Source organism: Hippoglossus hippoglossus, chromosome 11, assembly GCF_009819705.1.
Source record: "Hippoglossus hippoglossus isolate fHipHip1 chromosome 11, fHipHip1.pri, whole genome shotgun sequence".
NCBI lineage: Eukaryota > Metazoa > Chordata > Actinopteri > Pleuronectiformes > Pleuronectidae > Hippoglossus > Hippoglossus hippoglossus.
In genome coordinates, this window is record NC_047161.1 from 7,980,662 (window position 1) to 7,996,133 (window position 15,472).

The following is a 15,472-nucleotide window of genomic DNA, read 5'->3' on the forward strand; positions in this document are numbered from 1 at the left end:
TGTGTGTGTGTAAATGAATGCATGGATTCGTGTGCACGTCCTCTGAATGTGTGGGTGTTTTTGTCTTTTTATCGTAATGTGTACTTGTGTTTGTGTGTTCAAATGCGCCTGTCTTTCTGTGACCCTGTGTGTGCGCGTGCGTGTGTGCGTGTGCGTGAGCGGAGAAGGCCTGTCAGTTTTGGTCTGGTAGTCAGCATAATTAGTCTCTCTTTTACCCCCGTCTCCTTCTCGGCGTTTCTCTCTCTCTCCTCCTTTTTTCCTTCTTTTTCTCTCTTCTTGCTCTCAATCTCTTTCTTTCTCTCTCTCTTCTTCCCTTCCTCCTCCACTCTCTCGCCTCTGTCCCTCTGAGTGATGAGTTTTAAATCATCCTTTCATTCCCCGTGCAATGATGAACGAGGGGAAATCTGTCCTTTTCTCTCTGTTTACTCTGCTCTCCATCTCTGTCCCTGTGTCACCCTGTCTTCCCTCCCTCCCTCTATCCCAGTGATTCAATTTAATGAAGTTACTTCATTTAAAGGACGACAGTATGTGACGTGTTAAGGTCGGAAAATAACCTGATGGATTCTCAAGTCGTCTCATGTCTTCTTAAGTTGACTGTGAACAGCAAAAATGTAAAAGACCACAGACAAATTGTTGAAATGGAAGTCGACATCGAGTTAGGACTCAGTTAATTTTGTTTTTGTTTGGAGTTTGCATGTTGTCCATGTGTCCGAGTGGGTTTTCTCCAGGTTCTCACAATTTTTCCAACAGTCCAATCACATACAGAACAGGATTAGGTAAATTGGAGACTTTAAATTGATTGACGATACGCTAGCGACCTGTCTGGGGTCTAACCTCGCCTCTCGCCTCATGTCAGCTGGTATTGGCTCCATTTCCCTTCACAGCCCTCAGAGGATAAGTGGTACAGGTGGATGGATGGATGGATTATCTGCTGAGCCATTGCAAGTTTGGATTTTGTTTCATTGATATTTTAAAGCTGGGTGCGCCATTTAACGACCTTTCGGTAATAATGCATGTCTTTCCTTTGCATTACTGGGAAAATATAACTGCTAACATGTTGTTTATTGTTCTGACTTCACAAAAATGTGTCATGGTTCAATTGACACATACTTTAACCACAACACGATTCCATGGTATTCTTGGACCATGGGCGAGAACGTGGACATTTTAAGATATAGAAACAGAGATCCTCATAGATTTGAATCTGTTAAATATGTTTTATAATCTAATAATTACAAAAATTAACAAAGTAAAGGTGTTTGTCACTTCTATACAGGGTGATCACATAGAGTGGCAGCAGTAGAAGCAGTGTAGCAGCAGTCCTAACTGGGTGTATGACACAGTTCATACCCAGTCCCTCAATCTTCTCTCAGCTTCACCGACTTTATATAACAATATCCACAGGGGCACTCAAGGCTGCAAAAAGCACGACTGGTGTTACAGTTAGAAAAAACAGCAATAGGAGGGATTTCATTTTTCGCCATATCTCTACAGTAGCTGCCTTTACCACAGAAAAAAAAACATCACATGGAGTCTTAAACCCACAGGTTCTGTTCAGCAGCTGTTAAGAAACTTCTAACTAGACTGACTGGCGGTGCAGTAAAACGCCTCACATATTGCATCATCACACTAAATAAACTTCCAATTGCACTTCATATTATGCTTTATTTGCAGTCTGGCAACTGTAATGTGACAAAATAAGACCTCAGTGGGTGTTTCTGTCTTTTTTTTCCCTGGCAGAACAGTTCATTTGTGCTCCAGTAATAAGGCTCCAGTGTGAGCTTAAGCCTGAGTCCTGTCCCTTCTGCTCGAGACACCGCTACATGTCTGCAGACTGGCTTACAAAATCTTGACTGCAGTCACATATGCATGTGCAATATGCAATAAGTCTGTGTATTTGGCAGTAAAAATATGACATGTGCAGGGTAAAAATTCCTTCTGATTCCCGGTTTTCCGACAGACTTTTTGTTAATTTCAAAAACTAAAATAAGATCCAAGAAATGTATAATACTTACTCAATATCTGCTCGTTGGAAACAGAGACAAACTATAGTCCATCATCGACATATGAAGAAACCTATGGAAAAGTGATTATATAGCTGCGTTAATGCACGCTGCTTCCTTCTTCCTGAATGTATCAAATCCTCAATGACTTTATCATGAATAATCTTGGACATGGGGACGTTACTCCATCACAGAGTTCATTAAACATTAATCATGTAGGATGATGAATCATGTGTCTGGCTTTTTCTTTGAATGGGTGAATATTTGCTGTCCTCAAGTGAACCCCCGCTTTCTGGGGCATAAATCCCCCTTAACTTTGATCATAAAATTAAACTCCTGTAGGGAACCACATGGATCTTCCCTTTCTGCACGGAGCCAAGATGGCAGTTCAATATGTTGTTCTCTTGCTGTGCTGTGCACAATCTTTTTCCTGCAGTGTCTTATAGGAAAAATGCAGGCGGGGCTGCCAGCAGTATTCCTAGGCCTCTGTTTCCTTTTAAGGAAAACAGAGTAAAATGTATTGAATGTGTATGGCAGTTCTATTATATACTTTATATTAGTTGTGTAGGTGTGTGTGTGTCTGTGTGCATATATGTGTGTGGTCTTTGCTGTGTGTCTCTCGTATGGCTCTGCCTATCCCTCCCGGTTCCTCAACATCTCAGCTCTGATTGGTTGTGAAGGGACAGAGATACTAGCCCTTAATTGCAGCTCAGACTGCCATTGGTCATTATATCCGTCACTGTGATGGTATTGGAATTGTCGGGGTAAATGAAGGTTGTGCAAAGACACACACACACACACACACACACACACAAACAGTTTTTGGTTGGGGTTCTGTCTTGGATAATTGGTTGGAAAAGCATCCAGTGGGATCACCCTGCTCTCCCTGTGGCCCCGGCTGCTATGGCAAATAAGGAGGCTCATGAACATGAAAGGCAGGGGGATGATCACCGTGATATGAGCTTTGCACTTAGAGGAGATCAATTAAGGCCGAGGAATCTGAGGACTTTAGTTATACAGTAAGAGCAATTTCTATAATCAAACACCAAGGACAAACTGCTGCAGCATGAAACACTGTTGTACAGCTTTCTGAATTTGGTATAAACCTGAGGGGCTGAATTAGATTTGGTAAATGGATCCTGTTTATCTAGCAACTTTTTGCAAGGATTGAACCACCAACGTTCTCCTTAGTGGACGACCCGCTAAACCTCCCGAGCCAAAGCCAGTCCATATCACTCACATACACTGGAAATGCAAATATACACGTATATATGTGGTGTAGATGTACACACTATTAGAGAACCATCCCTCCAGCCAGAAGACATTGGATCAAGTCCAGTATCACAGCAAGTTTCTTCTCTGCTGTAGTGTCCTTGAGCAGGATGACGCTAAATCCCCAGCAGCTCACGAGAGGGGTTTGGGCTGTATAAGCTGACACTGCACACTGACTCTCCCGCCGAGTGGAAGAAGTGAGGATGAGTTTCTCCTCCGGGGGGGATCGATAAGAGCATCACAACAAACGCTGTGGGCCGACTTTGCTCCCGGACACCCCCCCCCCCCCCCCTTCCGTCTAACACCTGTGGTGTGTTTGAAACAAAAGCAGCATTAAGATCAAAGGGGGGGTGGGAGATAGTGATCCTGATGCAAAGCATGAAGACCAAAGAGATCAATTACAATTTACATTTTACAATTTAGGCATTTAGCAGGTGCTGTAACCCGTGGAGGTTTAGAATAAGAACAGCAGCAGAATTAGCTTCACTTCTAATTAATCAGTACAAGCAGCCTGTGAGCGGATGTGCGAAGGATGAAATCAAACTCTACACCCTCATCGTCGGTAAAAGCGCCTCATTGTATCACCTCATCATCACAGAAAGAAACTGCACAACTCTAATTGCTGTTTCTGATTATTGTTTATACTGGAATCCTCTAAATATAGAGCACGTATTGTGATCACCATTGTAGAGTAGAGTGTGTGTGTGTTATACAGCAACAACACTTTATATTTTGTTGCCAATTTACTTACAGGTCAATATAAACTAGATGTGGGTTAAGATGAATGTAAACAAACTTTACAAAGTGCATGATGATTTTAAACAAAAAAAATTTTCGAGTGCCTGAAACAGACAACTTTGGAAAGTTAGTCTGAAAACTCTGGGGCTGCGTTCTAGTCCGCACGGGCACAGATGGAGGTGTTTGGAAATGATAACGCACTCATCTGCATTTGCTTCCTGATTGGTTCTTATCAGTCACGACTCAACCACCAGCGGTGAATGCAAAACTTTGTTAGAAACTTGCTATCGGTAACAGTTCCATCTCGCTCTCCGTTCAATAAAATAAATCCCCGCTTGTCCTTTTCACCGTTGCTGTTTCTCGCTCAGAGTATTTTCTGGAAGTGGACAAACTGCGTCCCGTCTCCGTGGCCGTGCACATCCCCTGTGCACGTGAATGGAGGGAGATGTGCTCTGATACGGAGCTATTGGAAATCTTTTTAGTTTTTAAAGCAAAAAACATGTTCCTCTGGATGAAGATATCCAGCAGTGCGACATTCACCTGGAATCAGGAGTAATGGAGGTTGCGATGCCGCTGCCTTGTGCAGAGAGATAAGTCAACATAATACCTGTTGCAGTGTATTCGGTTGTTAGTTTAGCATCTCCTCCTCCTACCTGTCTGCCACCATACACAGAGAGGCCTAATTAAAAGCCTATATTAGGTCATTAAGACCAATTAGTATGTGCTCTACCCCCCAACAGAATCCATTAACTGTCTTATGATGGGGCATAGTGCCTGCAATAATTTTCATTTCTATCATCTCTGTCATTTTCCCAATCTGAACAGACACAGTTATGGTTGATGTATATCCATTTACGAGGGAGAAAACAAGGTTTATGTCCCTCAGTTCTACACTCGTGAGTCATTTTCAAAGGGCTTTGTTGAGGCTGGGCCGACAAATGTGTTGTTGTGTATTCTCCCATGTTGTTAAGTGATTTGGAGAGAAAATAACTATCGAGCTTTTGATCTTGTTGCGGCGCAGAGGTTAAAATCCAGGAGAATGCTGGTCTTGTATTGATTTAACCTGTTAAGTCAGGCGGCGTGGTAGCTCAGCGGTAACCGAGTATCCAGTCAGTCAGAGGACGTGGGTTCAAGATGGGCCTCACCCTGAATGTGAATACCAGCTCCCAGGGTGAAGGAGACCTGTGCCCTCCATGTGGGGGAGGATTATGTTCCTAAAGCGGCACTATAAACTCCAGAAATGTGAAGCTGTGAGGCTTCCTGACAAATACGTAATTCAACTGTTAAGGCCCCGGGTACATTAGACGTATATCATGTACATCAGCATCAAAGAAGCGGGAGATATCCGACCAAAGCTGACAGGGCTCTCGGAAGAAGGGACCCAGGAGCGTGACTCAGGAGGCAGATGTGAGAGTAAAGTCTTTACTTAGATAAAAACAAGGATACAGAAAGCCAAGCAGGCAAACAAAAGTACAAAGGGTCAGACGGAGGCGAAATCCAAACAAACTCCGGTGAGGGCCGAAAAACACTATCAGGATCAAAACGAGCAGGTTGAGGACAGAGCGCTGGAGACAGTGTGGTGCAGAGCCAACTGAAACAGAGGGGGAGCCTATATATATACAGCAGGGAATGAGCAGGTGTTTGTGGGTAAAACACAGAGTTAGAAACTGCACACACAACTGGAGTGAATGAATGAAAGGATGAATGAGCACAGCTGACCTACTTAGTGTCTCTTGTGCTGACATGTGGCTTATTCGCACTGTGATGTAAAGCAATAATATACTTAAGTAAAAGACTCTTTCAGCCACTGACACCTCTGGAAAGAAGTGATGCATATTGGAACACTCATATTGGACTGGGGCCGCAGGTTCACACTATTAATTAAATGTATTAAAAAAAGTTTGGGGGAAAATAGTACGTAGGTGCTGTGTGCTTTTGTGTGTGTGTGTGTGATTTTGTGTAACAGGAAGTGTGTGTTTCTTTATGTGAAGGTACAGTGTTTACTTAGTCTCACCCACAACACTATTGTGTCACGTTAATATTCTATCTTGTGCCGTCGTTTCTTGTGTTTTTTGAAACACAATTTTTTTTTCCAGCCATACAATCCATGAAACTATGACAAGATCAATTTAAATGTTCTGTCTTTTCTCTCCTCCAGGTTTTATCTACACATGTGGCGGTACGCTGAAGGGCAGAAACGGCAGTATAGAATCGCCAGGTTTTCCCTATGGCTATCCCAACGGGGCAAACTGCACCTGGGTCATCGTCGGGGAGGAAGGAAGTAGAATCCAGCTCATCTTCTTGTCGTTCGCCATAGAGGAAGAATATGATTTCCTGTCCTTGTATGATGGACATCCCCACCCTGCTAACTTCAGGACCAGGTAGGACCCGTGATCATTACTCTTTTTATTTTTTTATAAACAAACATCACCAAAATCATCCAAATTGAGACTAAAGACAAATAAAAATCATATTTTCACAATGAATTATTTGCTCTAATCTCCATGAAAATGTAGCGCGGCACAAACACCTGATGTGGCACACAGCCCTTTGTGTGTTATTAGGTCACTATTCATCTGCAGCCAGGTTTCACTTCTTTTAAGCCGAAGATGAGATGCTTGTCTGTGTCTTTGCCAAACGCTGATGAGCTGTAATAAGCTACATAATATGTCATCATGTTCAAACAACTGGGATCATGAATCCAGGCAAACAAAAGAAACCAGGTGTACCTGCTGGTTAGGGCAGAAATAAATAAATCCTCCATTTTTAGAGACTTCACTTTAATACCAACATTAATGCTCTAAAGATGTTTCTACGTGCTGGGCTGGATTCTCATGAGCGATAACATTCCATCCAACAAATTACCTTGCATAGCAACAGGGTGCTGTCTGGCTGTAATACACAAATTGCCAAGGATAAATCAGTGCCACTGCAGTTTCCTCTTAGTTATTGAACTATTTTATTGAGTGCCTCTCTTTAGAAACACAATACACAGGAAAAATACATAATTTCAGGAAAAGCTATTAAACTCTCTTTGCCTCATGATTTTATCTGGCAATCGATAGCATCTGTCAATTACTCTGTTCACATTCTCTGGATTCTTTAAACCCTGCAATTATATTATTATGTTATTGCAGAGTTTATATTTTCGCATTGGAAAAAAACACAGACAGAGATTTGGTTCTTACTGAAGTTTTTGCAGATGTTGTTGCACACAGAGTCCTCATCACTTCCCCAATACTCAAGATCTAAATGGCCTTTAGTTGAGGGAAGTTTATTCACACAGAATAATTAGACTTAGATGTATTTTTTCCATAAAATCTTTGATGACATTTAATTCTACTGACTAAAAACAACTTTATTTTTTCTGTCAGTACATTTTGAAAGCTCCACAAAATGGGCAAAACTGCATCCAGTCACAAAATGACTCGGCACAACTGTTTACAGATCAGCTGCTGCACTCCATCCTTGAACGAGGCTTCTCTGTCCTTCTCATGTCTTTCTGTGGAAGCAACATCGTTTCTTGGATTCATGAATGTCGTCCTCTTGCGCCCCCTCTCCTCCAAGGCAGCAGCACGTTCTATTACACATCAGTCTGGGCAATGTTGGCCAGAAAAGCTCTGTGTCTGGGAAAGACAGATGAAGAAGGTACACGGCAAAAGATGCAAAGATCAGCACAATGTGCCTGAAAGAGGTTCATTTGCAGGGCACATGCCAGAGCTAACACATAGTACAACTGTCACTGAAATACGTTATTTTCCTTTAGAGGGAAAAGCATCTGGTTTGGTGATTTTTTAACTTGCTGCGCTCACTGATATTTAATTAGCCAGTGGCTTTGATAAAGTAAGATGATCCAAATGGGTTTTATTCATCATGGCCAGTTTTCCGTGGTAGTGCAGGAACACTTAACAATGTTTGATCGAGACCGGGGCGGCTCGTCATATTCTAATTCATTATGCAACAGTTTTGGAATGAACCAAATTCTTTTTTTCAAACCTCACATTGCAACATAAGATAACTCTAACTGGGCGTTTTGCTGCATTGTATAGCTGCGTTAATTTGCTCGAGTTAACATCCATGAAGTTGTTACTGTCCGCGCAGACAGTCAGACATCACAGCTTTAACAGCAGTCGTTTGTGTAAACGCAAGTAACATGCAATTCAGTTCTCTCTCTCGCAAGGGAACTTGACTTCCACTCTTTAGTCTGTGTACTGTTACGCATGAGGGCGATGTCTGTGCACGTGCAGCCCCATTACTGCCACAGATTGACTGCATTCTGTGGGAAACAGTGCTTAGCACAACTAGCAGGAGACAACAGAAAGAGAGAATACAAATTGGTTCTTTTTCACCTAATTACAGCCTGACCGTTCACTGTCACCTCGGGAGAATCTTTTGTCTCGAGTTGTCAATAAGAGGCAGGAGCTTCAACTGTCAGTGGGGCTCCGAGGAAGGTCAGGCAAGGATTTCTTATTCATGTGTGAGGCGACTGCCACTGACACGAGGCTACACAAGGAAAGCTGGTTCGGTTCAATTGAGGGAAAAAAAGGATTTGGGTCATGGAGAGAGGAAATGACTCCTCTTGATACTTTGGTCGGTTGCTGAAAAGCAGTTCTGGTGCCCGTGGGGAACGAACCATGTTCCTTTTGGTTCAATGGGCATCATTTCTTATCAGCCAGCTGCAATAATCAACCTTTCTCAGACAATCCGGTGGCTTTTAGTGTTCAAACTGCCATACAGAGTTAATTAAACAAGGGAGCAGACGAACAGAGGAGAACAGCAGAGGGTTGCCGTGAGATTTTGCCACTTCTCTCTGTGATTTCTGTTGTGATTCCCGGGAGGTGAAAGAGAGAGAGAACAAACAGATAGAAGGAGAGGAAAAAAAAAAAGATGCCCTCTGTGCTATTACTGGTTGATTAGGATTTCCTGCTCATCTGAGATAACAGGAAATGATGTGCCGTATGAGCGGATAAGTTCACGTGCCCGCATGTGTCCGTGCGTGACGAAGATTTATGGCCGGCGTGCTCGCAATCGCCTCGCTAGTTAAGCCAAATTACCTCTGCTGTCTCATTCTCTCTTTCTCCTCCCTCCTCTAACTCTCTCACAAACACATGTGCACGGACACGAGGCCAAATGGTGATTAAAAGGTCAGACCCATTAACAGGAGAATGTAATTATTAGGCAGGGTGATTAACAAGGATCTCACTCTCCCCCTCTCACACACACACACACACACACACACACACACACACACACACACACACACACACACACACACACACACACACACACACACACACACACACACACACACGCTGAGGGTTGTTGAAACTGTTGTCACATGAAGATGCACCTCTTCTTAAAGCAGGCTGTCATTTCTCCCCTCGGGGGGAGGGAGCAGATCTCAATGGCTCAAAGATGTGTGAAACCTTTACAGTGATGACAGATTTGTCTAATTATTATTCTAATGATCAACATTCAAACTGATGCTGCCTGTCGTCACTTCAAATCGATAATTAATGTTTAACAGCATTTAAACAATAATTAACAGTATCTAAAGGTCACAGTATTTACATTGATAATTCCCAGTGTCTTTGAACATTATGTTGGCATTTGAAGATTATCTGAGATAATATTTAAGTCAACCATTACTGCCAGTGTTAACCTTTAGGATTGGAGACTGGATAATGATTCTTCTCAGGTTCCGGTTACGTATGATGTACCAGTTAGTATCGTTTCCTCAGTATTAACGGTAGCTGTCTCTCCAGCCACAGCCTGGTGATGTGTTTCATACATGTTTGTCGTCAGTTCATATGTTTTTTTCAACTTTTTTTATATTCCCTCCAGATTATGTCAGTATGAGGTTAAACCCTTTTTAGTTTTATGGCCACCAGGGCACCAGACTAATCCAATAAACACATCATAACTGTGATACTAGTGTGCACATAAACTAAATGTATAGACGGAGGCACTAAAGAGAGATGGAGGAGGAAACGGTTTCCAGAGAGAGGCAGAGTTTAAAAAAAGAAAAGACGATGACTTATCATCACTTTGAATTATATGCGAGCCTCCTGAGGTGTGCTGGAAACCGACAGTGTGACATTTTGAAATGAAATTTATTAATTGTCCTCATTGGACACTTGTCACATTATGTTGTTGGCGCTGCAGCTTGTGGTTTGAACCTATGTTTGTTTTTCATTTATTTGAAATGCCAGTTCAGTTTAGTCATTTCTGATTATTAAACGAGTTCTCAGCAAAGCTTCACTTAGAAACGTCAAGGAAATTCATTTCAACAGCCTCAATAAACGCCAGAATAACCTTAAATAAATACGGCATGAACGAGTGGTGTGTTTGGACAAACATACATTTTCCTTCTATTCATTTTATAAGAACGACATTTTAATCATTTCTGTGAGGCCGGCAGACGAGGTGCTGTTTGACTGGTTTGTTGGAAATCAGCATTCCCTCGTTGCCTCAGGTGTTTTCTCCCTGTCGCTGTGCGAAGCCGGAGCCTGTGTCCTCCCGTGTCACAAGCTGCCATTTGAAATGACGACCCTCTGACGTTTTGTCACCGTAAACGCGGCAGCCTGCTAAGGTAGCGGCACATAACTCGTCGGTCTCGAAGACGTGAGTCGACTTTAGAGAGTTTAACGGCTGTCAGAGAATTAATAACGTGTGAGCGCCGAGCAAGTGCTGGAGAGTTTTTGGTCACGGATGGACAGATGGATGAAATGCAAATACTAAGTGATGTAAGACACAGTGCAAGATTTCCTCAGTCTGTTAAGATTAAAATAGGAAATGACCAGATTTGATTGCTGTTTTGATTGATGTTTCTTGCGTTCAAAAATTTTAACAGAAGCGGTGTATTTGTCACCCGGGGAAATACAATCAAATGTTTAATTGAAACCAAAAGGGGAGTCAGAGAATTTTGAAAGAAACTCACACACACAGGCAGGAAGTCATCACGGGGTTTTCAGAGAATGATAAATCAATCCACAGGAAGAATAATTGAGAGCAATTCAACGACTTACTTAGACGTTACTTTTTCACCACTTTGTAAATAACAACAAGCTTCCCACCCAGAATCTGAAAATCTGGTCGTATTTAAAAATGTATAACCGCGGGGAGGCTGCTTCGAGGAGGAAAGTGTTTACGCTAACCACCATTTCAGCAGAAAACAGCTTCATGAAACAAAATCAAAAACATTAACCAGATTCATTTATGTGAGATTTAACAAAGTGGAAAATGCGGTAAGGTTAGTGTGCAGCTAATTGACACTGTATCCCCACAATCTTACAATGGAGACATAGAGGCTCTAATAGGTGTCATCATTTCCAGAGTCATCATTTTTCTGTATATGTCTTCACTCTCTTTTGACATTTTTCAAATGATCAAACATTTTATCAACAATTATTTTGTTCTGTCCATTCAAACCTTTTTGTGTAGACTTTAGTTTCCACCGTAGCCAGTGTTTTGTCTGCAATCTGTCAATCTGTCTTGCTGTATTTGTAAAATCTGCTCTTGAAACATCTACCAAAGTAAAGCCTTAATTCATACTGCCATCATTATTCAGTATGTCTATACTCACTTTTGATATATATCATCAAAAGCTATTATTGCATCTTAACAAAAATATCCCCATGCATTCATTTATACTCATCTGAAGTTTTTCTGTAGACTTTAGTTTCCACCGTAGCCATTGTTATGTTTTTTTTTTCACTTGCACACCTGAGATTTAAAGTTGTTTTACAGAGTGAAACTGCAAAGTCAGACTCGCCAAGCAGCGACTGAAGTTGTGTGAGGTCACAGATGAATATTTGATCAATGCAATCTGTCAATCTGTCTGCTCCATCGGGCGACTGTATTTGTTTTGTGCACGGAAGAATCCGCTCTTATAACATTTACCAAAGTAAACCAGGTTTGTGTGGCTGCATGTCAACACTCTTACCGGATTTGATGCAGATAATCTCGGACTCTTATTGTCTGAAATGTGGTTACATCTATGGATTGTATTTGCTGTGTATACCACGGGGATGAAAAACACAGAGACTTGAAACTGTTTTGTTTGTGGCATCAGTGAAATGCAGACTCTCAGAGGCTCATGTAAAAATTAATATTCAACATTCTCCCCTTTAAAACATCAATACTTATTTGATCATCTTTATGACCCTCATGAAACAAATCTCTTAATTTAATGATGTAAATCACGAACCCATTGTTGCTTGTGGTTTGTTATTTCCTCTGACGAGTCACATGTCCAAAGTGGCATCTAACAGCCCAAGGGTGAGCTTCAACTTGTTGTACATTATTTATGTTGTGGGGATTTCAAAAGCCTCTTTGGCTGGACCATAACATCGAGGCCAGTCTTAGAAACACAGATGTCCATGACTTAGTGATGGCTGACTGAGAGCATCACCCCATTGGTCAGTGCCGCATGGTGAAGTTGCAGATTTTGGGACACTTCAGCTTGTGGAATGAGGGGAAACGGGAATCGAACCGCTTGCCTTCTGGTTAATGGACGATCCGCTCTATCTCCTAATCCACAGCCGCCCCAAGTGCACGTTAGATTTGGGATAAAATCGACAGAGCAGGCTCCTCATTTTGTCAGGTGTCATCGACGCGGCTCTGTGATGTGAGAGTTATCTGGGCGTCCCGGGGGCAGCTGGAGGAGCTGGGACAGGGACATCCGTCTTTAGGCAGGTCAGTCAGTGAGTGACAGAGGTGACAGGGGAGGGAGGCAGGACTGTAGGCGAAGGTAAGAGGGCAGATGGGCCAGTGCAACCCCCCCCCCCCACCCCCCTGTTGCTTTACTCTGCAGTCTGAGCTGTGCAAACCCACCATTAGACTGTCACTATTTGTTCTTTAATGATAGCAGTGATTAGGTTGAACAGCCCTGTGGGACAGTGTTGATTGAGTGTGGGATAGAGATGCTGTCGCTCTGTGGATACTGAATTATCCCTGTCATTGTGTGTTGTGTCATTATCCTCATTACTGCTTATTTTTGGACAACCTTGAGAACCTAACTAGCCAAAATAAACACATGATATCATGCTAGCACTGGTGAATCGGGGCTATTGAATAGCCTGGTAAGTTTTGTCTCTCAGGACTCACTCCCACACGTTTGGTGTGACATGCCTTCATGCTCCGTGTCACACTGTCAGGTTCCCTAAATGAATCAGTCAGCACCACTAGTCACTGTTTCTTCTTCCCTGCATGAGATCTTATTAGTTTTTAACCGAGAACATGCCCTAGATTACAGAAAACCACTTCTTTTTTTATGCTGTTGCCAAATTCGGCTAATGTGACTGCCCTGACCTTTTAGGACATCGGTGATTTTTGATTGTAGCCTCTGGCGCTGTGACTTCAGATGAGTTTGCCAAAACCCAAAAAAAGAGGAGAAAGAGGGGGATGAAGGGAAAATAGCAGATGAGGAGAGAAGTGGAGAGTTTACCAGAGGAAAAGGATGAGGAGAGTAAAAATGGATGAGCAAACAGAGGAAGCCCCGGAAGAAAGGAAAGATGCTCAGGGAACCAATATAGCAGCGTTACAGCAAACTTTCCCTTGCAATCCTTAAAATAGGAGTGTTGCGTAAAATGTGGAACAAAACAATGTACGTAATGCAAATTATTTATAGAATGTAGGCATTGTAATGCCCAGAGGAGAGGTGTCGTTTGAGGTTTTCTTTTTTTAGGTTAAGAGTCTGTTTAGAGGAGCATGAGCAGCATTTACAGACGGTGATTTGAAAATGCTGCTCACTGATACAAGGCTGCAAGTATATTGGGTCTTTTAAGGCTGTGTGAGTTCATAGCAGTTTGGACGGAGCTTGTGTGCATATCGGTGCCAGTCCAAGTGTCCAAGTGGAATCCATTTCCATCTTTTTCCTTGCCAGACCGTTCTCAGGTAAATGTTGTTCGCAGCTCTAATTACGCAGTTTGGCAGGTGAATTAAAAAATGTGTTTTGTGAATCAAGTTGCAGCTTGAATCCCGAGTCTTGGTTTGACCTGTTTTCAAAGTGCTTTGACCATCTGATCACACAACTGTCAAGTCAAACATTCACCTCCTTAGATCTCAGTGATGTTTGGATTCAGACATGGAAATAGACTTCTTAATTGTTCCTTTAGTTGTGACTCTAAAATTCATAAAGTGCTTTTCTAGTCTTAATGACCACCCACGCATTCATACAGTGCATCTACAGTTTGTGCAGCACTTTCTCTACGAGAAAGGGGTTCCGTTTCTTGCCCAAGGACACTTCGGCATGCAGAATGGGGGAACACTGGGACCAAACCGCCGACCTTCAGGATAGAGGACGGATCTAATATATATTTGTGTGCTTACTTTTGTCCCGTAAGTGTATCTACAGTGGAAGCGAGTCACATTGACAAAAGGCAGGATCTGTAAAATTCCACTTTCTTTTGCGTTTCTATACATCGTCCAGTTCATTCCTTGGGACTTGTTCTGGCATTGCCCTAGTTTGTATCTGCAACCCTCCAATTTTACACCTGGCTAATTTATTTTTTTATTTAAAGCCTCCTGCACATACACACACACACACACACACGTATACATACACATACAGAGACACATGGGCCCACTACACACCAGCACAGAGGGAAAACGGGCAGAAACACAAAGGGCGACAGTGTGTGATTGGTGTGAAAATAAGTAAATATGGGCTTTGATGTCGGGCGCGCTCTTTCGGGAAGAAGCCAAGAGGTGTATATGTAGATGTGTGCGTGTGCATGTGTGTGTGTGTGTAAGAGAGAGAGTGAGCAGTTTGTGCGGGTGTGAACCGAGGTGTGTTTACCCCTGAGGTAGTGGTATTTCATCTCTTCCTGCATCAGTTCTGCCCTGTAGGGGGTAAGAGGTATGTCTGTATGTGTGTGCGCTGGAAGATCCAAATAGCTGCGCTCAGGTTAAAAAGACAGGAAGGAAGAGAGAAAGAACTTTCTTCTTTTCCCTTTTTTGTGCCTTTTTTTGCAAAGCTTTCCTCCCGACGTGCTCCCGTGCACGACGCTCAGACCTGCAGATTCCTGCTTTCTTCTAAATCAGAATTACTTGATATTTTCCCACTGCATAAAATCACTGTCTTTAATCAATCTGTTGCTGAAACATGAATAAATGATTGCTATTTGCACCGCACATGACCTCAAGCACTGAGGGAGTTGTAGCCGCTGGTTTGCAATAAAAAAGGGTTAAAGTGGCTGTGCGCATACAGCATGTACACAATAAATAATGTAAATCCCTTGTTAGATATCCTTCCAAAACAAATTGTGACGAGGAACACAAACTACATCAACACTGTCACACAAGTATATAGGCTTTGAAAAAGCAACTTTCTCACTGCACCAACGTTTTCTTACAGTAAACAACATTGTGGCACAGCAGGTGTCCGTCAGGTGCCCAATTTGGTGCAAATGGCCGTTTGCAAGAAAACTTGGAGAAGCAGAGATGCTGTGCGGACC

General features: G+C 42.5%; 1 protein-coding gene across 6 annotated transcripts in view; it reads left to right on the forward strand.

Annotated features, from left to right (window-relative positions):
* csmd3b (CUB and Sushi multiple domains 3b) overlaps window positions 1–15,472 on the forward strand; it is a 319,867-nt gene that overhangs the window by 66,051 nt on the left and 238,344 nt on the right. For all 6 annotated transcript variants that reach the window (XM_034599800.1, XM_034599798.1, XM_034599797.1 and 3 more), the window contains exon 3: window positions 6,172–6,394. In XM_034599800.1, coding sequence (XP_034455691.1) covers window positions 6,172–6,394 — 223 coding nt within the window. The remainder of the gene's footprint in view (window positions 1–6,171; window positions 6,395–15,472) is intronic.